The 20,429-nt window shown below is 37.0% G+C and overlaps 1 protein-coding gene across 2 annotated transcripts in view; it reads right to left on the minus strand.

Annotated features, from left to right (window-relative positions):
• MAGI3 (membrane associated guanylate kinase, WW and PDZ domain containing 3) overlaps positions 1–20,429 on the minus strand; it is a 237,935-nt gene that overhangs the window by 100,830 nt on the left and 116,676 nt on the right. For both annotated transcript variants that reach the window (XM_036766303.1, XM_036766304.1), the window contains exons 3-4: positions 16,313–16,432; positions 1,076–1,285 (exon numbers count right to left, since the gene is read on the minus strand). In XM_036766303.1, the coding sequence (XP_036622198.1) occupies positions 1,076–1,285; positions 16,313–16,432 (330 nt within the window). The remainder of the gene's footprint in view (positions 1–1,075; positions 1,286–16,312; positions 16,433–20,429) is intronic.

Below are 20,429 nucleotides of genomic sequence, written 5' to 3' on the forward strand. Positions count from 1 at the left end.
GTATCAATGCAACGGTAACAAGACCTTGTCTAAACTGTGAGAGATTACACAAGCCTTCAAAAAAGGCACAAGCAATGGTGGCCCACGGAAGGTACTAGGATTCCCTGACCTGCAACAGCCAGGGACAGCCAGTGGGGGCGAACTGCTGAGGATAGAGTGTGACTAGCAACCTCTGTGAGAAAACTGCAAAGATTTCTTTCTCTAATCCTCCTTCCTCATCCACTTGTTTAATAGGCATGTCTTGCAGTCTGTTCTACTGTTATGTTGTTTTATTATTCTGATCCTGTGTTCCCTTTACAAAAAACACCTGTGGTCAACCCAGACGTCTTTATTTCCTTATATACATTCCGACTGTGGTCAGAGGATGAGATTGAGGGAAAAACTGGTTATTTTAGCTACAAAGAAGGACACTGACTAGGAAGTTTCCTTCCAAGTTAAAAGGAGAAATATTTGGTAAAGAGCATTTTTATGAGGTCCTCCCATGCCTTCATTATTGTTCCTAACTATATTTCTAATCTGAGGTATCACTACCTCCCAGGTGGCTCCTACAATACAACAAGAGTCCACCAGAATAGAGGGTGATCTCCACTAAGATCTGAGTTTTTTTTACTGAATGAAGAATAAAGGGGCCAATGTGAAATTTTTGCTGAGAAAGAGGTCAATTTTCAAGTTAATTTTCCTATTGTGATTTTAGATTCCTATTAGTAACTATATTTTTATAACTGTTTCCTAAACCACCTAAATTTTCATCACAAGTCACAGGGAGGAAACAAGTATCAAGATTTTTCTTAGGACATCAGACATTAACCTCAGAAACCTCTTAAGGAAAGATGCAAATAGCTCATTATTTCTATAACTTAATTGACAGTTTAAATTTGTATTTCTTGAAATCACCTTCAGAATTGAGTATACTGTCTATAGTGATGTCCTTTGCTTTATCGTGTCATATTAGTAGACAGCCAGTTGGAATACTGTTACCTTTTGCCATATACAAAAGTAAACTACTTAAAGTTTAGTACCATGTTAAAGTTAATCCATAAGTATACTAATAAAGAATTGTTCATCAGTTACAAACCTGTACTTCCACTTCCATTAACTGCCTCCTTGTCTTCCTCCTCTTCCTCCTCAGGAAGAGAGCTGTCCATTCTCTGCATTTTGCTGACTGAAGTGGTTCTTTTTCGTTGAGATTCTGTGTCAAAGTCATTATCGAATAGGACTTGATCAACTGGATCTGGCTGGAAAGGACTAGGTTCTGCTGGAGGCTTGGGAGTTCCATAGAAGTTTCCTGATGTGTAACAAAGAGCAAGAGCATTGTCAGAATGAGAATATGAACCACCATGTGGAGCTAACTCAGCTCTGCACTGTGTGATGTTATTACAGAGGGACTGGCTTCTGGCTACTGACTGACTGAAAAGAGATGCTCTTTTTAAAATAGAATTAGGCAACTGTGCTGCATACTAAAGTATGTACAACCTGTAATTACTGAATTATAAATGCTGTTACTTATAATTACACTTTATTTTTATTAAGGTGTAGAGGTTGATTTTGTTTTTGAAAATAATCCCAAAGTGATTGTATTACAAATAGTTCTGGATAAGGAACTTAATTTATTTCTCCTTTGTTAATTTTAAGTACACTAATACCATCATGTAAGATATACAGCAGGATTAGGGTAGAAATAAAAGGTAAAGGTAACTAACCCTAATCAATTTTGTTCCAATGTGCAACATAATTAATAATTTTGTTGAAACCTAAAATTTGTAGGGAAGCTGAAGCTAAAAAACCAGTTAGAATCTTTTCACAGAAAATTAAAAATTTTGCACACCCTAATTACATAATTTCATTTAATACTTTATCAAACAAATAATGGCATTGATTGTACATTTCAACATTGGCTCACACCTGAAGGCAGAAAACATTATTTTTTCTATGTTATCATAAGAATTAGAATTTTTTGTAGAAAGAAATGATCCAGAAAAAATTCCAATAACTTAATTTCTCAATTTTATACATATTCTTAATCAAAGAGCCAAGTACAGAAGGAAGGCACTCATCAGAACTATCTGTATTAACAGTTGGTGGCTGTCATGAGTTTTGACCTTGTATTAATCATAATCATACTAATATTATAATGGGATAAAGTAAGCATATTATCTTTTGAGAAATAAAATACCCTCTCCCTATTTAAGATGAATCATGTCCTCCAAGCAAAGGCTTTTGCTCTCTAGAATCAATTAAGGCACTCACCCATGTGAGGTAAATTGGCTCTCCCAGAAGGATGGCTAATGGTTTCTCTAGAAGAAAATTCTATCTCAAATTTTACTTCCAATATGAACCATAAATTGATCATCACATTCCATAGACAAGTGTAGAACGATGTAATTAACTTGTAAGCACCTTTTCTATAGAAGGGGCTGTGGAAATACAAACCACTTTTGGAAATCTGGCTTTAGGAGATATTTTTATACTTATATTTAAAACAAGTATTTCTTAAAATTTCTAATATTTTATATAAAACAATGAAAGAGAGAGGAAAGAAAAAGGGAGAGGAGAAAAGAAGAAGAGGAGAGAGGGAAAGAGAGCTAGGGAGAGGGGAAAAGAGAGAGAGACAGAGAGAGAGAAAAAGAAATTAAAAGAAAGAAAGAAAGGAAGGAAGGAAGGAAGGAAGGAAGGAAGGAAGGAAGGAAGGAAGGAAGGAAGGAAGGAAGGAAGGAAGGAAAGAATATGTTATTTCTGCTAATAGTACCATTATTCTCTCTCACTCAGGCTTGAAACCTCTATTCACATTTGAATCTCCAATCCACACACCTCCCATCTCCATGAACTGCCACACTACATTGATTTTTCCTACACACTCTCTTTTGTAAATGGTCCAATTCTTTCTTCACACAATGCTACCACCCTGGCTCAGACCATTACCTTTTCTCTGTACTGTGGCAACAGACTTCAAACTGGTCTTCAAATCACCAGTGTTTCCACCTGCTAATCCATCCTAATCTGGCTACGCCACATCCTAGCTCAAAAGTCTATGGATCCCCATTAGCTATAAAACAAGGTGTAAATTCCTTACTTAGTCTTACTTTTGAAGTCCTTCAAAATGTATCTCTAAACTACCTTTCCAGTTTTATCTTTCACTATTCCCCTACACAAAAACTTCGCTTCAGCAAAACTGTCTTATAATTCCTAACAAATATGCTATGCTTCAACACCTTTGAGCTTTTCCTTCTGCTGAGCAGGCCCTCCATTTCAAGCTATCAAAATTCTATACATTTTTCAAGGTCTGGCTCAAACATCATCATGAACTTCATTTATCTGGTTACACAAACCCAAAGTGATCTTCTCTCACCTAAAATCCTAGAGCACTTTGTACTCTCTTCATGGTTCTTAACATATACATAATGTAGAGGAAAGAGCTCTGGAGTTAAAGTCAGAATTGTAGGCTCAAATTCTTGCTCTGACACTTAATAAAATTTGGGCAAATCCCACAACCTCTCTGATCCCCATTTTTCCCTTCTAAGTAAAAGAGGGGATAGTAATACTTGAAACTTCAGAGGGTTGTTATGAAAAAAGTGCTTTGTAACCTTTACACCATTTAACATGGGTTTTTATCCCTTTTTGTGCCTTAGTTTAGTCATTTGTAGAAAAGGAATAATAATACTTGTAACACAGTAATTAATGCAGGGTGATTCCTGTGGTGACATAAAACACTAGAAGGAGAGAGGGATGGCCTTGGAGTCAGGAAGACCTAGTTTAAGTCCTACCTCGTAGATATGGTGATTGTATGACTCAAGGGTCACAAGGGAAGTGACTTTTCAGTGCCCTGGTCAAGTTTCTAAAACTGTCTGTTGCAAAGCAGCTACCTAGTAGAGGAGTTTCCTCATTGTGACCTTCCTATAACCATGAAATCATAGGTCCAGTACAAAAACAAAACAAAACAAAAGACAAAAAACTGTGGGGATCAAATGAGATCACACCATCAGAATTAAAGAATTTAAGATGGAAGAGACCTCAGCAGCCATCTATTCTAATCGATATCTGGAAAAAAAAAATCTCCAAGAACAAGTGATCAGCCAGCCTCTATTTGATGACCTCCAGGGAAAGGGGAATCCTGCTACCTTCTAAGGCAGGCTATCCAACATCAGAATAATAGTAACTGTTAAGTTTTTTTTTTCCTGATATAAAGCCTAAATATCCATTTTTGCAACTTCACCCCTTTCTCCTGCTTCTTCTCCCTGAGAATTTGAAAGCACTTTGTACACTGTGAAGTCCATACAAATTTATGGCATCATTAGAGAAGTAGCATGGCATGCTGGGTAGACACCCTGCATCCAGGGCAGAAAGTACTAGGCTCAAGTCCTGTCTGTGATACATATTGGCTGTGTGACCCCGGGCAAGTCACCAAAACTATTAGTGCTCTAGACCAGAGAGATCAAACACATGATCCTGTAACACTCCCCAGTACAGTCAGGACCAGATTAAAATTTAATTGGGGAATATTTAACAAAATAAATAAAAACACAATAAAACATAACTTTACACCAAGGATCAACTACCCAGCAAAACTGGGCATAATTTGTCAAGCAAGGAGATGGACATTCAATGAAATAAGGGAATTCTAGACCTTCCTGATGAAAAGGCCAGAACTCAATGGAAAATCTGATCTCCAAATACAAAACTCAAGAGACAAAAAGGTAAATGGAGGAAACCCCCCCCCCCCCACGCACACCTTGTTAATCAATATGGGCAAATTGTTTACATCCTTATATAGGATTATATTGTTTTATATATGTTATTTATATATATACACATATATGTCAATCTTGAGAATAGTACAGTTATTGTGACAACTGAAAGGGATACACATAGACTGTGGGTGTCAGTATAAAATAATTGATATAATGATAAAAACATAATTAAGAGATGTAAAGGGAGGGTTCTGGGAGAAGAGGTAAGGAGATAGAAGGAAAGGGTAAATTACGTCACATGAAGAGACACAAAAACATTATAGTAGAAGGAAAGGAGGGAGGGAGGGAGAAGAGTAGTATATGAGCTTTACTCTCATTGGATTTGGTTCAAGAAGAGAATACCATACTCTGATAAGCATAGAAATCAAACTTGTCCTACAGGCAGTAGGAGGGGAAAGGGGAAAGGAAAGGGAGGGGGAGTGGTCAGAAGGGAGGGAAGAAGTAGCAAGGGGAAAAGGGTTAAGATAAGGGAGGAAAATCAAGAAGGAGGGTAAATTGAGGAAGGCAGTAGTCAAATGCAAAACTCTTTTGAGGAGTGGAAGGGAGGAGGGAGAAATAAAAGCATAAAAAGGGGGAGGGAAACAGGATGAAGAAAAAGACACAGCTTGTAATCATAACTGTGAATGTTAATGGGATGAATTCTTCTATAAAGTGGAGGTGGCTAGCAGAATGGATTAAAAACCATGATCCTACACTATGTTGTTTATAAGAAACACATTTGAAACAGGGGGATACATACAGGGTAAAGGTAAAAGGGTAGAGTAGAATATATTGTGCTTCAGCTGAAGTAAAAAAAGCAGCAGTAGCAATCCTAATCTCAGACAAAGCAAAAGCAAAGATAGATCTAGTTAAAAGAGATAAGGGAGGACACTATGTCCTGCTAAGAGGCACCATAGACAATGAAGCAATATCATTATTTAACATATATGCACCAAGTGGTATAGCATGCAAATTGTTAGAGGAGAAGTTAAGGGAGTTACAGAAGGAAATAGACAGTAAAACCATACTAGTGTGGGATCTCAACCTCCCCCTCTCTGAACTTGATAAATCTAACCTTAAAATAAACAAGAAAGAAGTTAAGAAGGTGAATAGAATTTTAGAGAAGGCAGATATGACACATCTCTGGAGAAAACTGAACAGAGATAAAAAGGAATATACTTTTTTCTCAGCTGTACATGGCACATACTCAAAAACTGACCATATACTAGGGCATAAAAACCTCACAATCCAGTGCAGAAAGGCAGAAATAGTCAATGCATCCTTCTCAGATCATGACGCAATAAAATTTATTTGTAATAAAGGACCATGGAACGATAAACTAAAAATTAATTGGAAACTAAATAATCTAATCCTAAAGAATGAGTGGGCCAAAGAACAAATCATAGAAACAATTAATAACTTCATTCAAGAGAATGACAGTAATGAGACAACATACCAAAACTTATGGGATGCAGCAAAAACAGTTCTTAGGGGAAGTTTTATATCTCTAAATGCTTACATGAACAAAATAGAGAATAAGGAGATCAATGCATTGGGCATGCAACCGAAAAAGCTAGAAAAAGAACGACTTGAAAATCCCCAATTAAATACCAAATTAGAAATGCTGAAAATCAAAGGAGAGATTAACAAAATTGAAATCAAGAAAACTACTGAATTAATAAATAAAACAAAGAGCTGGTTTTATGAAAAAAACAATAAAATTGACAAATCTTTTGTCAATTTGATTAAAAAAAAGAAAGAAGAAAATAAAATTACCAGTATCAAAATGAAAAGGGTGAATCCACCTCCAATGAAGAGGAAATCAAAACAATAATTAGGGATTATTTTGCCCAATTGTACGCCCATAAATTTGATGACCTTAGGCAAATGGATGAATATTTACAAAAATATAAATTGCTCAGGTTAACAGAAGAGGAAGTAAAATTTCTAAATAACCCCATCTCAGAAAAAGAAATTGAGCAAGCCATCAATGAACTCCCTAGGAAAAAATCTCCAGGGCCAGACGGTTTTACATGTGAATTTTATCAAACATTTAAAGGACAATTAATTCCTATACTTTATAGACTATTTGGGAAAATAGGCGAAGAAGGAGTCCTACCAAATACTTTTTATGACACAAATAGGGTACTAATACCTAAACCAGGAAGAGTCAAAACAGAGAAAGAAAATTAGAGACCAATTTCCCTAATAAATATTGATGCAAAAAAATTTAAATAAAATATTAGCAAAATATTACAGCAGCTTATCAGGAGAATAATACACTACGGCCAGGTAGGATTTATTCCAGGAATGCAAGGCTGGTTCAATATTAGGAAAACTATCAGCAAAATTGATCATATCAATAAAAAAACTAGCAGAAACTATATGATTATCTCAATAGATGAAGAAAAAGCTTTTGACAAAATACAACATCCATTCCTATTAAAAACACTAGAAAGCACAGGAATAAATGGAGTCTTCCTTAAAATTATAAATAACATCTACCTAAAACTATCAGCAAGCATTATATGTAATGGGGATAAGCTAGATGCATTCCCAATAAGATCCAGGGTGAAACAAGGATGTCCATTATCACCTCTGTTATTCAATTTGGTGCTAGCAATGTTAGCTTTAGCATTAAGAGAAGAAAAAGAAATTGAAGGAATTAGAATAGGCAAAGAAGAAACTAAATTATCACTTTCTACAGATGATATGATGATTTACTTAGAGAATCCTAGAGATTCAAGTAAAAAACTACTTGAAATAATAAACAACTTTAGCAAAGTTGCAGGATATAAAACAAATCCACAAAAATCCTCGGCATTCCTATATATTACTAACAAAGCCGAACAGCAAGAGATAGAGAAATTCCATTTAAAGTAGACACTATAAAATATTTGGGAGTCTACCTGCCAAGACAAACCCAGGGCCCATATGCACAATTATGAAACACTTCTCACACAAATAAAGTCAGATCTAAATAAATGGAGTAACATCAGTTGCTTGTGGTTAGACTGAGCTAATATAATAAAAATGACAATTTTACCTAAATTAATTTACTTATTCAGTGCCACACCAATCAAATTACCAAAAAATTATTTTACAGAGCTGGATAAAATAATAACAAAATTCATCTGGAATAACAAAAAGTCCAGAATATCAAGGGAATTAATGAAAAGAAATGCTAGAGAAGGTGGCCTAGCCATACCAGATATTGAACTGTACTATAAAGCAGCAGTCATCAAAACTACCTGGTACTGGCTAAGAAAGAGTGGTAGATCAGTGGAATAGGTTAGGTACATAAGACGCAGAAGTCAACAACTATAGCAATCTACTCTTTGATAAACCCAAAGAATCCAGCTTCTGGGCTAAGAATTCACTGTTCCAAAAAAACTGCTGGGAAAATTGGAAAATGGTATGGCAGAAACTGGACATAGACCAATATCTTATACCATATACCAAAATAAAGTCAAAATGGGTTCATGATTTAGGAATAAAGGCTGATTCTATAAGCAATTTGGGAGAGCATGGAATAGTTTACCTATCAGATCTATGGGAAAGGGAAGAATTCATGACCCAACAAGAGACAGAGAGCATTACAAAATGCAAATTTTGATTATGTTAAACTGAAAAGTTTTTGTATAAACAAAGCCAATGCAACAAAGATTAGGAGGGAAGCAGAAATTTAGGAGAAAATCTTTACAACCAATGTCTCTCATAAAGGCCTCATATCTAAAATATACAGGGAACAGAGCCAAATTTATAGGAATAAAAGCCACTCCCCAATTGAGAAATGGTCAAAGGATATGAACAGGCAGTTTTCAGAGGAAGAAATTAAAGATATCTATAGGCATATGAAAAAATGCTCTAAATCACTATTGATTAGAGAAATGCAAATCAAAACAACTCTTAGGTACCACATCTCTCCTGTCAGATTGGCTAACATGACAAAACAGGAAAATGATAAATGCTGGAGAGGATGTGGGAAAAATGGAACATTAATACATTGTTGGTGGAGTTATGAACAGATCCAGCCATTCTGGAGAGCAATTTGGAACTATGCCCAAAGGTCTATAAAAATGTACATACCCTTTGACCCAGCTCAACTCCTAGGGCTACCCAAAGAGTTCACACAAGTGGGAAAGGGACCGGTATATACAAAAATATTTATAGCAGCTCTTTTTGTGGCAGCAAAGAATTGGAAATCAAGGGGATGCCCATCAATTGGGGAATGGCCGAACAAGTTGTGGTATATGAATGTAATGGAATACTATTGTGCTATAAGAAATGGGGAAGATACGGACTTCATAATAACCTAGAAAAACCTATATGATATAATGCTGAGTGAGCAGAGCAGAATTAGAAGAACATTGTACACAACCAGACATATGATTCTGTGATGACTAACTTTGATAAACTTGGCTCTCCTCAGCAATACAAGGCTCAAAGACAGTTCCAAAGGACTCATGATGGAGAGAACTGGCTACATCCAGAGAAAGAACTGTGGAGTCTGAATGCAGACTGAGGCAAACCATTTGCTCTCTTCTCTTTTGGTTTTGTTTCTTCTCTCTCATGATTCATTCCATTGGTCATAATTCTTCTTTGCAACTTGTCTATTGTGTAAATAAGTTTAATGTGAAGGTTTATGTAGAATCTATATCGGACTGCATGTCATTTTGGGGGGTGGAGGGGAGGGAAGGAAAGAAAATTTGAAACTCAAGAACACGTAGAACTAAATGTTGTAAACTAAAAATAAAAAATCTCATTATAAAAAAAAACCAAAAATAACTTTACGTTTTAAAACTAAGTTAATCTGTGGTCCACAGGGATGAATAGTCCCCATTTATATTTGAGTTTGACAAGTCTCTATAATGTTATTTGCAGAGAAGATGCTGGCTTGCATTGGTGGAGAGAATTTTCTGACTTGGAAATTCTCAGTGCCAACGAAATCGCAAGTCCAGTCCCTATCATTCACATTAGAGTTATAATCGAGGATCTACTTTTGTCTGGGTAATCCACCAAAATACCTCCTGAGTTTCCATGCCTGAAAAATTCACCAGGCTGTGGCCAAGCTGGTAATGAACCTTCTGCTTTCTGCAAGGATGATCCTTAGACTGATGACATACAGTCTTTGGTTAAGCCTGCACTCACAGCCTCTCCAGATTGGCAGGAATAGCAAAAGCTCAAATCTCTCTCTTTTTTTTTTTTTTTGGCTCAAACCAAATTAAAATGTTAATTGGGAAATAGTTAACAAAATAAATAAAAATGCACTAAACTCTAGACTTTAAGATCCCAGAGTAACCTAAATGCCATGGGGCATAGTAGCAGGGCCTCATGATAATTATGGGGGATGCACATTATTTCTCCTCTTAGACAATAAGCCCATTAACATGTTTCCTATTTTTGTACTGCACTCCATGCCTCAGACATACGAGGGGCTCAAAAAATAAATGACTTCCATAGCACCACAGGACATTTTTTGTACTTGTATGGATATAAAAGCATTGCAATGACCCTTTTAGTATGTCTCAAAGGATCAGGCTGAATAAATGCAAATGGAACAGAGAGTTAACAAGCATTTATTAAAAACCAACTGTGTGCTAGGGATTGGGCTAAGAGCTGGAGACACAAAGAAAGGTAAAAGACAGTCCCTGTTTTCAAGAAGCTCACAGACTACTGGGGGAGACAACATATGAACAACTATGTACAAACAATATATACACAGGATAAAATGGAAATAATCAACAGATGGAAAGGCATCAGCATTAAGGAAGATAGGGAAAGTTTCTTGAAGAAGGTAGGATTTTAGCTGAAACTTGAAAAAAGCCAGGGAGAGAATTATAGTCAATCGGTGAACTAGCATTTATTAAGCACCTACTATGCACCAGGCAGCGTGCTAAGAGATGGGGATACAAAGAAAGGCAAAAAAAAATTTCCTCCTCTCCAGGAGTCTAATGTCTAATGTTGGAGTCCAATGAGGGAGACAACAACAACAGTGAAAAACAAACAAAAAAAACCAACTGTGTACAACAACATATAAATAAAAAGGACAAATCTGAGGTAGTGTCAAAAGGAAGTCACTAAGATTAAAGAGATGAGGAGGAAGGGTATTTCAGACCTAAGGTGCATCAATGAAAAGGCTCTGAGTTGGAAAGGGAGTGTGGTGTGTGAGGAGCAGCCAGGAGGCCAGTGGCACTGTAACCCTGGCTTTGGGGATAAGTAAGGCACAAGAAGGCTGGAAAGGTTGGAGGAAGGGGACGATAAAGGTGCTGAATGTCAAATAGAGGACTTTATACTTGATCCTGGAGGGGACAGAGAGCCGCTAGAGTTTACTGAGTAGAGGAGTGACATGGTCAGATCTGTGTTTTAAGAAGATTAGTATGACAGCTGAGTACAGGACGTGTTAGAGTGGTGAGAGACCTGAGGCAGAGAGACTCATCAGCAGCTATAGCTGTGAGGTGATGGAGCCTATACCAGGGTGGCAGCAATGTAAAAGGAGAGAAGTGGGATAGATATGAGAGATATTAAGAAAACAGTGAGAGGAAGGAAAGTAGAAATATCGACTGCAGATGGTCTCCTCAAGGAGCTTAGCCACAAAAGGATGTACAGATTAAGTGAGGGGTTTTTTTTAAGTTAAAGGAGAAACATAGTCATATTCGTAGGTGGTAGGGCAGCAGCCAACAGACAGAGAGTGAAGATAAGTAACAGTGAGGATGATAGAGGGGGCAATCCACTGGATAAGATGGGAATGAATGGGATCGCTTGTGCAAGTAGAGGCATTTGCCTTGGCAAGGAGAAGGGCTACCTCTTCATGTGAGACAGAAGTAAAGGAGGAAATAGAGGCAGAAGTCTTCCAGGTAATGTGAGATGAGGAAGAGGGGTGAAGAAGGAACCTTCTGAGAATGCCCTCAATTTTTCAGTGAAGCCAGGTTCTTAGCTTAGAAGGCGGGAGGAAGAACAATGGAAGTTTTGAGGAGGCGTGGAAGAGATGCTATGGTGAGTAGGACAGTGAATCAATTAGGGAGGTGAAAAAGGACTGCCTTGCTGCAGTGAGGGCCTAGTTGAGATTAGGCAACATAAATCTTTCTGGAACCAGTGAACAGGATTTCTGGATTTTCTCTAGCTTCATTTAGTAGGAACAAAGTTAAGCAGATGGTGGGAGTTACCCAAAGTTGGGACCCGACAAGGCTAGATCACTGATAGGATAAAATGTCAAGGGACTCAAGAAGACTCAAGAACTGGTTCACCAAGGGCTCAAGATGGGGAAGGTAGGAGAGTGCAGTCAGTGTTGGGTTGAAGGCTTAGGAAAAGACATGAAGGGTCAAGGGATAAGAGGTCACAGTGAGGATGAAGAATGGGGTTTGGGGTTGCAAGTTAAACAGAGAGTTGGAATGATGACATATTGTGATGAGATAAGGGAAGTTATGATATGTGAATTTCTTGATATGTTATTGAAGTAAGTAATAAAAACAGCCAGTTAACAGGAAATAGTAATGTACAAATTGATTAAAAAAGGAGGGGCAGCTAGGTGGCGTAGTGAATAGAGCACTGGCCCTGGATTCAGGAGGACCTGATTTCAAATCCTGCCTCAGACACTTGACACTCAGTAGCTGTGTGACCTTGGGCAAGCCACTTAATCCCACTTGCCTTGCTTTCCCCCCTCCAAAAAAAAAAAAAAAAAAGGAAAGGAAAGACAGGAACAAAGCAGCACTGAGGACTGTGGGTGCTTTAACTGAAGGAACTTAAAGTCACAAAAGGAGGAACTATCCAAAAAATAGTTTCTGCATGAAATTTAAGGGGCATATAAAAACTGTCAAATGCTCAAACGGAGCTCTGCTATTACCAATCTGGAAGTTCCCTCCAATGAGGTAAACTGAAATCCATCCATCCTCGCCCATCTTAATGCAATCTTTGTTCATGTCTTCCCATAGGTTCACCAGAAGGGGTTGGCTGAAAGGGGCAAGGGCCTTTCCTTGCCTTCACCTAATGCTGAGTGGGTTCTAGAGACACAACTTGCCTGCCCCTTATCATCCTTCACCCATACCACATGGCTAGCCCATAATCTCTTCCTCTCATATCATTCCTTGTTAATATCTTTTACTCCTGTTCTTCAGAATATACATTGCTGTCTACTGACACTCTTGCTGCTCTTCACTGCCCTCTGTAATATTAATTTTGATTCTTCAAAGACTGTCATATTTCATGTATTATTGCCATACAGTAACACTCATACAATACTAGTATTCAAAAGATAGGCCTCTACTTCTACTTTTCATTGGTAGTTTGGGGTCACTGAAGAAGTGGTACAATTTCCCAAAGAAAATCCAGCCTTATCCTCCTATCCAACTGTGGCCCTAATTCATTTTCCATCCGTACTGTCTTGTGTTTGTTTGTTTGTTTGTGTGTGTGTGTGTGTGTGTGTGTGTGTGTGTGTGTGTCCATACTGATGGACAAGAACTTCATGCTATAATCTGGTCAATATCCTTCATCTATTTGGTATTTTCTTTGTGAATGGAAGAGCCAAACTCTTTTGAGTGATTAGAGATGTCTTCCAGGAGGCTTGCAATGTTCAGGAACTTGATGCAGTCAATAAAATGTCATTCACAAACATTCACATCTGGAGAAAGAACCTTGCTATCAACATCATTTTTAAATTTGGACTCTATACTGGATCTTCATCATAGTAAAGCTCTTTAGCAAGTATATATCTCCCTGTTTTATGCACAGAGAACCATTAAACATAGTTATTTCTTTTGTTACATGTTTCAAGGTATCCTGAATGCTTTTGATGTTTGGACATGACATATCTTGTTATAAGAGATCATAAGGCTGTTTTGAATCAAAGGTTTTTATAATCAACAATAATGAACGTTAGGGTTTTATACTCTCTATCATTTAGTTAATTGTGAAAGAGTAAAGATGTGGTTGGTTGTTGAATATCATGTGCAAAACCCTTTTTTTATCCCTCCAATACCTTCACTAAAGGTGCCCTTGATTTTTGTATGGATGATCCTTAAAGATTCTGTATAGATGGCAATATAAATGTATAGGCTGTAAGTTACTGGTGTTCTCTTAGTTGCTCTTTTCGGGTGGGGTGGGACAGCCAATAAGACACAATGTTTCAAAGTGTTTTGACAAACTGAAGTCATCCAAGTTGGTGAAGAAGAATTGATCAGGGAGTATAGCAAAGAGTTAATAAGAAATAAATATGAGAATGCTCAAAAATGCTGATACTGGGATGTTCCTCTAGAAAATGATGACCTTGTAGCGAAGAATCAAGAATGATAAAGAGGCTGAATGGTTTAGTAGAAATAATGCTGACCTTGGAATGAGACATAGGTTTAATTTACCATGGGCAAGTGACTTAATCTCTTCAAATCTTAGTTAATTTATCAACAAAAAGAGGATAAAATTTGTAGTACTCACCCATATAGGGTTATTATAAAGATAAATAATTAACATAACCTATACAAAACTCTTTGCCAACCTAAAACTGCCAGTTATGATTAATGCCATCTTCTTATCTTTTTTGATGGCACTGAGCTAGAAAGGATCCCATAACAAGTCACTATCTTCCCATTATTTCTTTATATTTAATGTTCTATAGATGATTACATTGATAAACAAAAATTTGCCTTTTGTAGCTAGAAATATTAGGTAAGATGTAGATTCCACTTAAAGTATCAATATGCCTCCAGGAGGAAACAGGATAACAGAAATGACGTGTATTATTTTTATCTTCTTTGCTATACTAGCTTTACATCTGGAAAACTTTTCATTCCATGGAACCTGGAGGTTATAAATGCTTGGAATGGCAACATTTAATAAAACAATATTCTTAAGCTTCATGGATCAGTGTTATGTGCAGGCAACCGTGGACAACACTTGCTTCCAATGTATACTTTTATTCTATAAGAGCAAAACTGTTTCAGCCTGCAGTGATATGTTATACAAGTTCTACCATTTTCTTTCAGTCTACTTTGATCACAAAGTCTAGGCTCTTTAAGGGCAGGTGACCTTTCAGCAATTTCTGGTGACAATGATCTAATCTTGAATTGTCATCATAAACCCTTCCACGACTGAGTCTTTTGTTTGATGCTTCTTTCCTAGAACACTGTTGGCTAAGTTCTCACATGTGGATGTGACACATGGAGGGCCTTTTGAATGTACTGGTGGATCTCAACTCCACCCAGACATAAGTCATTTTTGATTATGATCAACCAATCCAAAGGCACATACTTGTTCTTAACCTTTCTGATTGCTCCAAGAAGTTGTGTTTGCTAATTCCAAAAGTATCAGTGTAGGTTTGTGACATATTTGCAATATGCTTCATCCTTGGAGAGGATGTGCTCATCTTAGGCTAACTGCCTTAGGGGAATGGAACCTGTATATGCAATATCTTGTGTCTCTTCCATATTTCCTGTTATAAAAATATGACTATCTCTCAGTTCTGGAATGGTCACATCCTCACTAAACAATGAGAAACGGGCAACTCCATTAACTTCTCATTTGGCAGAACATTCATAACATCTTTTGGGAAGTCAACATTCTATGATCAAGGTAAGGTTGGGATTTTTAAGACAATCAAGCTACATTTATGATAGTTTACAATATATGAAATACAATGGCCTTTCCCTAGTTCACAAAACAAAAACCCAAAATTCAGAGCCAAAAGGGCTATCTGACTAAAGTGAGAAATAAATTGCTAGTATATCTTATGAATGCAAAAATCCTAAGCATTATTCTGAGTATGCAGACACCTATGTCATATATCTTTTGTCTCTGACATTTATAAGCTGTGTGACCTTAGGTAAGTCACTTCACTTCTGAGTTTGAATTTCTTCACCTGTAAGTAGACATAATACTTACACTACCCAGATATACTATGGAAAAAGTATTTTGGAAACCTAAAAGCTATATGTAAATATGAATTATGTAGGCATTCAAAAATAAATACTTCTGGATTCACTAGGAAATCAGTGAAGTATATACTGTATTAGGCAGTTTGAATTATTAAAGAACAGCTCACTTTGAAGTTGCTTATATGACTTAGTACTTTAGTTCAATAAATTTTGTTTCTTAAAAGTTTATTTTCTTATTGATCTATTTTTACATCACACTCATTTTCCAAATATATCTCTCTATTAGTGCGACATTCCTGGTAACAAAGATTAAAAAAGAAAGATAAAAAAAGTTCAGCAAAGCCAACACCAATTTTGCACAACACTGTAAGCAATATTCCCCTGCCTCTGTGATGAACGGAGAGGGGCATTTTCTTTTTCTTTTTTTCTTCAGGGCCAAGCTTGGTCACTATAATTAAACAGAATTCAGTTTCATTTTATCCTTTTTCCCCCTATTTAAATCACTACGAATTATGTTTTCCTGCTCATGCTTACTCTACTCTGAATCAGAGACTCCAAATCTAAGTTCCCTTGGTTTTTCAATATTTTTGGTAATTTATCTAATTCATCTTAATGAAGAAAAAAGACCCTCTAAAAATATTTGGTATTTCATCGATCAAATTTTGTCTATGGTGTTTTCTGTCATTCAGTAATCCTCCTGGATATGAAATGTTTTGGGCCACATACCATCATATGTTCCACTTTCTAACAATGCTCCACTCTCTTCTAGCGCTTTGAACTGCTCAACAGAAATGAAATTATAGTCTATCCCTGGAACTTCCCCATCCCTGGGGGCTCTTGTAGTGCCTAAAAGGGGGGAAAAGAGAGAAGTCAGGTTATAAAACATGTTTTAACTTACAAAATATTCAGAGATGATGCTCACAAAAATACTGTTCATAATGCTCACAAAAAAAGTCTTCAATTGAAATTTCCAAGTGAAACTAGGATAACAAATAATGTATAGATGAGAAAAGAGAATTTTAAAAATAAAGATGAACTCATGAATTTGTGAAATTCAAAAAGCTGAGTCTGAGGGTCATGGGAAATTTAATTATCTAAGAACCAACACTTATACTTTTATTAAACTTCAACAAATAACCCAATCTCAATTATCCTCGCTAACTGGGAAAAGGAGGTGATATAATGGATAAAACTTACCAAGAAAAGGAAAAAAAAAACCCAACACCTCATCAGCTACGTCCCCATGCCATATTACTGATACTAGGGCAGCTAGGGAATGCAACAGATAGATCATTGGGCCAAAAGATTTGAAATTTAGTTCAAAACTGGCCTCAGACTGTTACTAGCTTTGGAACCCTGAAGAAGTCACTTAAACTCTGCCTAAGTTTCCCCATCTATAAAATGGGAATAGTAATAGTGTACCTACCTCCCACGGCTGTTTTGTGGACCAAATAAGATAATAATTATAAAGTGCTACATAAATAGTAGCTATTATGTACTTCCCAAGCAACCACTTAAACCTACATTCTATGTGAAGTGAAGGCATGGAAAAAATTGTTTTCTGGAACACTTGTTATATTCCAATGAGAAGAGAAGGAAAGAATTCTACATTGTGATTTTTTGAGACTAATTCATAAAATGTTCAAATTGATTGATCTGGACAGCCTTCAGAAAAAGAGTGTTAGGCTTACAGTCAGAATGACAGGTTCAAATTCCATCTCTGATATTACTTTTGAGACTCAGAGTATGCCAGTATGTGTTTTGGAACTAAGCTATACAAAGAGTGTAGCCTACACTGAAAAAATAACAGCTTCTTTTCACATTTTCTTGCTTACATTTCATTCATCTAGTTATTACTACTTAGACATTGCTCTCTGAAATTATTTCTAAAATTTATGGAATACTAAAATTTTAACATAAAACTAACTTCATGAAATGAACAAATCATAATTATTGTATTTGCTCCATCAAATAGGCAATAGGAAGCTCCTTGAGTTTACCGAGTATGAGACTGACATATTCAGACCTGTACATTAGGAAAATCACTGGCAAATTTTGGAAGATGAAATGGACAGAGAAACTAGAGCCAGGAAGACTGACTAAGAGACTATTCTAATAGTCCAGGTGAGAAGAGATGTGGAACTGAGCTGGAGTGATGGCTGCAAATGGAGAATAAGCCTAAATCATTTTCAAAGTGAAAACCTAACTTTAGTACAGAAGTTTTAAAATTCTTCACTGCTTTCAGTAAAGGAGAACCTAGGAAGTACTTAAGATAAAAATATGACGTCACCTCGACATTATCCCTCGTAATAAGTAATTAGCGCTCTCATGTTACCTCTGTATCACTGCGTCCCATTGCTACTTCCTGACTCCCTCTTCACTGCCACTATTCAGTAACCTCTCATTTGCCGAGGTTCAATCAATACAAATTTTATCACCCAATAAAGATTCTGGATCCTATGATCTACTCCGAGGGCTCCCCAGACATTCTCTTTCATTTCTTAATGGGTTCAGTGCCTGGCTCAGGAGGTCTTTCCACCCTCATTCCTACCCTCATTCCAGGAAACTTCAACATATGTACTATGGCTCCCTCAAATATAAGAATTTCTCAGTTCCTGAATCCACTCAATTCTCAAAACCTACTCGTCTACTCGACCTCATTTGCACATGGATGTAGTCAGTCAGTCAGTCAATCAACTAGCATTTACTAAGCATCTACCACAAACCACATACTGGGCTAAGCGCTCAGAAAAAAAAGGCAAAAAAAAAAGTGTTTCAATACATGTTCATGAAGTCTAAAATTCCATTATCTGATCATAATTATTTAAGAACATAAAGATTTTCAAATATGCATGTGTATACTCATGAAATGAGTATGTTTCCAGGAAGCACAGTGGATAAAGCACTGGACCTAGAGTCAGGAAGACCTGAATTCAAATCCGACCTCAAGCACTTATTAGCTGTGCGACCCTAGGCAAGCCATTAAATCTATTTACCTCTGTTTCCTCATCTGTAAAACAACACCTACCTCACAGGGTTATTGTGAGGATTAAAAGAGGTAATATGGGGCAGCCAGGTGGAGCAGTGAGTAGAGCACTGGCCCTGGAGTCAGGAAGACCTGAGTTCAAATCCAGCCCCAGACACTTGACACACTTACTGGCTGTGTGACTTTGGGGAAGTCACTTAACCCCAATTGCCCTGCCTTCCCCCCACCCCTGCCCTGCAAAAAAAATAAATAAATAAAAGAGATAATATTTGTAAAGTGCTCTGCCAACCTTAAAGCACGATATAAATACTAGCTGTTATTATATCGTTGTTATTAAGTTTAGAGGTAGTATACTTTCTTTTAGCTCCTTGCTATGCCTCAAGGTCAAAAGAAGAAAGAAAACAGATCTCAGCTTCTTTTCAACTTCCAAATCATTAGACTTGCTCTCACTCTCTATCCTAAGTCTTTTAAAATAAGTTAGGCAATAAACTTCTTGTTTCTAAATCACTATGGGAACAAGTAGGTGCTCTGCCAACGTACACCATGAAGCAGCTGGTGGCACAGAGCATTGGACCTGGAGTCAGGAAGACCTAAGTTCAAATTTGGCAAGTCACTTGACCTCTGCTGCCTTAGTTTCCTCAACTGTAAAATGGGGATAATAATAGCATCTACCTCAAATGAGATAATATTCTTAGAAAGCACTTAGCACAGTGCCTAGCAAATAGTAGGGGCTACAAAAAGCTTATTTTCTTCCTTTCCCCCACCAACTAACATCTGTGGAAGACAAGAACATGCTCACCAATTTCTCGAATAAAGGAAAAAGTTTTAAAGTCCCCAGAAAAACAGGGCAATGAATTCTTCCCTTTTTTTGTGGAAATGAGAGTTCTACCAGGGGCAGAAATGTATCCTGCCTCCCCTTGCTGCTTATCTTCAGTTACTGCAATAACAACTGACTTTCATATAGCATGCTGACTGCCACAGGGTAAGTAGGTACTTAATGCCTTTTGACTGACTTCCTGAATAGTGTTTTAAGATTTACAAAGTACCTTACAGATCTTTTCATTCAATCCTCACAACAAACCTATAGTAGCTAAGGTAGGTACCACAGTTATTAACATCCTCATTTTATATATTAGATGAAACTGAGCCCAGCACGTAAATAACTAATTGAGCACCACAGAGATTAAGTGACTTGCCCAGGGTCATAAAGCTTTTAAGTGTCTGAGGTATGATTCAAACTAAGGTCTTCCTAACTCAAAATTTTAATGTTTTAAACCTATAGATAGTTTTCAATAAATTTTTAAACTTAGCCAACTGTGGACCATGATTCTATACTACCCCTCACCCACACCCTCCAGGCCTTTTGTCCTGCTGCATGCTTCCCCTGACTGGGAATCCCTGCTGTTTAATTCTTTCTTGCTCTAGGAACAAACATCAAATCAATACTATTATTTCTTCTGGAAAGGGCATGTCTATCAACTCCCCAAAAGTTCCATTCACTAGGTGTGATTTCCCAGCCAAACATCCTTTTCTGTTCCCAACTCAGGTTTTATGATGTGTTATCTCTTTCTACTAGAATGTGAGGTCCTTGAGGGCAGGGACTATCTTGTTTTTGTAATTGTATCTGAAGAGCTGAGCACAGTGCTCATAGCAAATACATAATAAACGGTTTCATTTATGCAAATCAATGAGGAGACGTAAAGACTGGAAAGCAATACAAGTGCTTTATCTTAAATATTTTGTTAATACTTCAAATTTTCCTTCAAAATCAAAAATTTTCCAATTTTCTAAAAAAATTAAGTGTTTCAAAAGCTCAGGAATGGGGTGTTCCAATCCCTATATAACAGAACTGCAGCC

This window comes from Trichosurus vulpecula, chromosome 7 (genome assembly GCF_011100635.1).
Source record: "Trichosurus vulpecula isolate mTriVul1 chromosome 7, mTriVul1.pri, whole genome shotgun sequence".
Taxonomy (NCBI): domain Eukaryota; kingdom Metazoa; phylum Chordata; class Mammalia; order Diprotodontia; family Phalangeridae; genus Trichosurus; species Trichosurus vulpecula.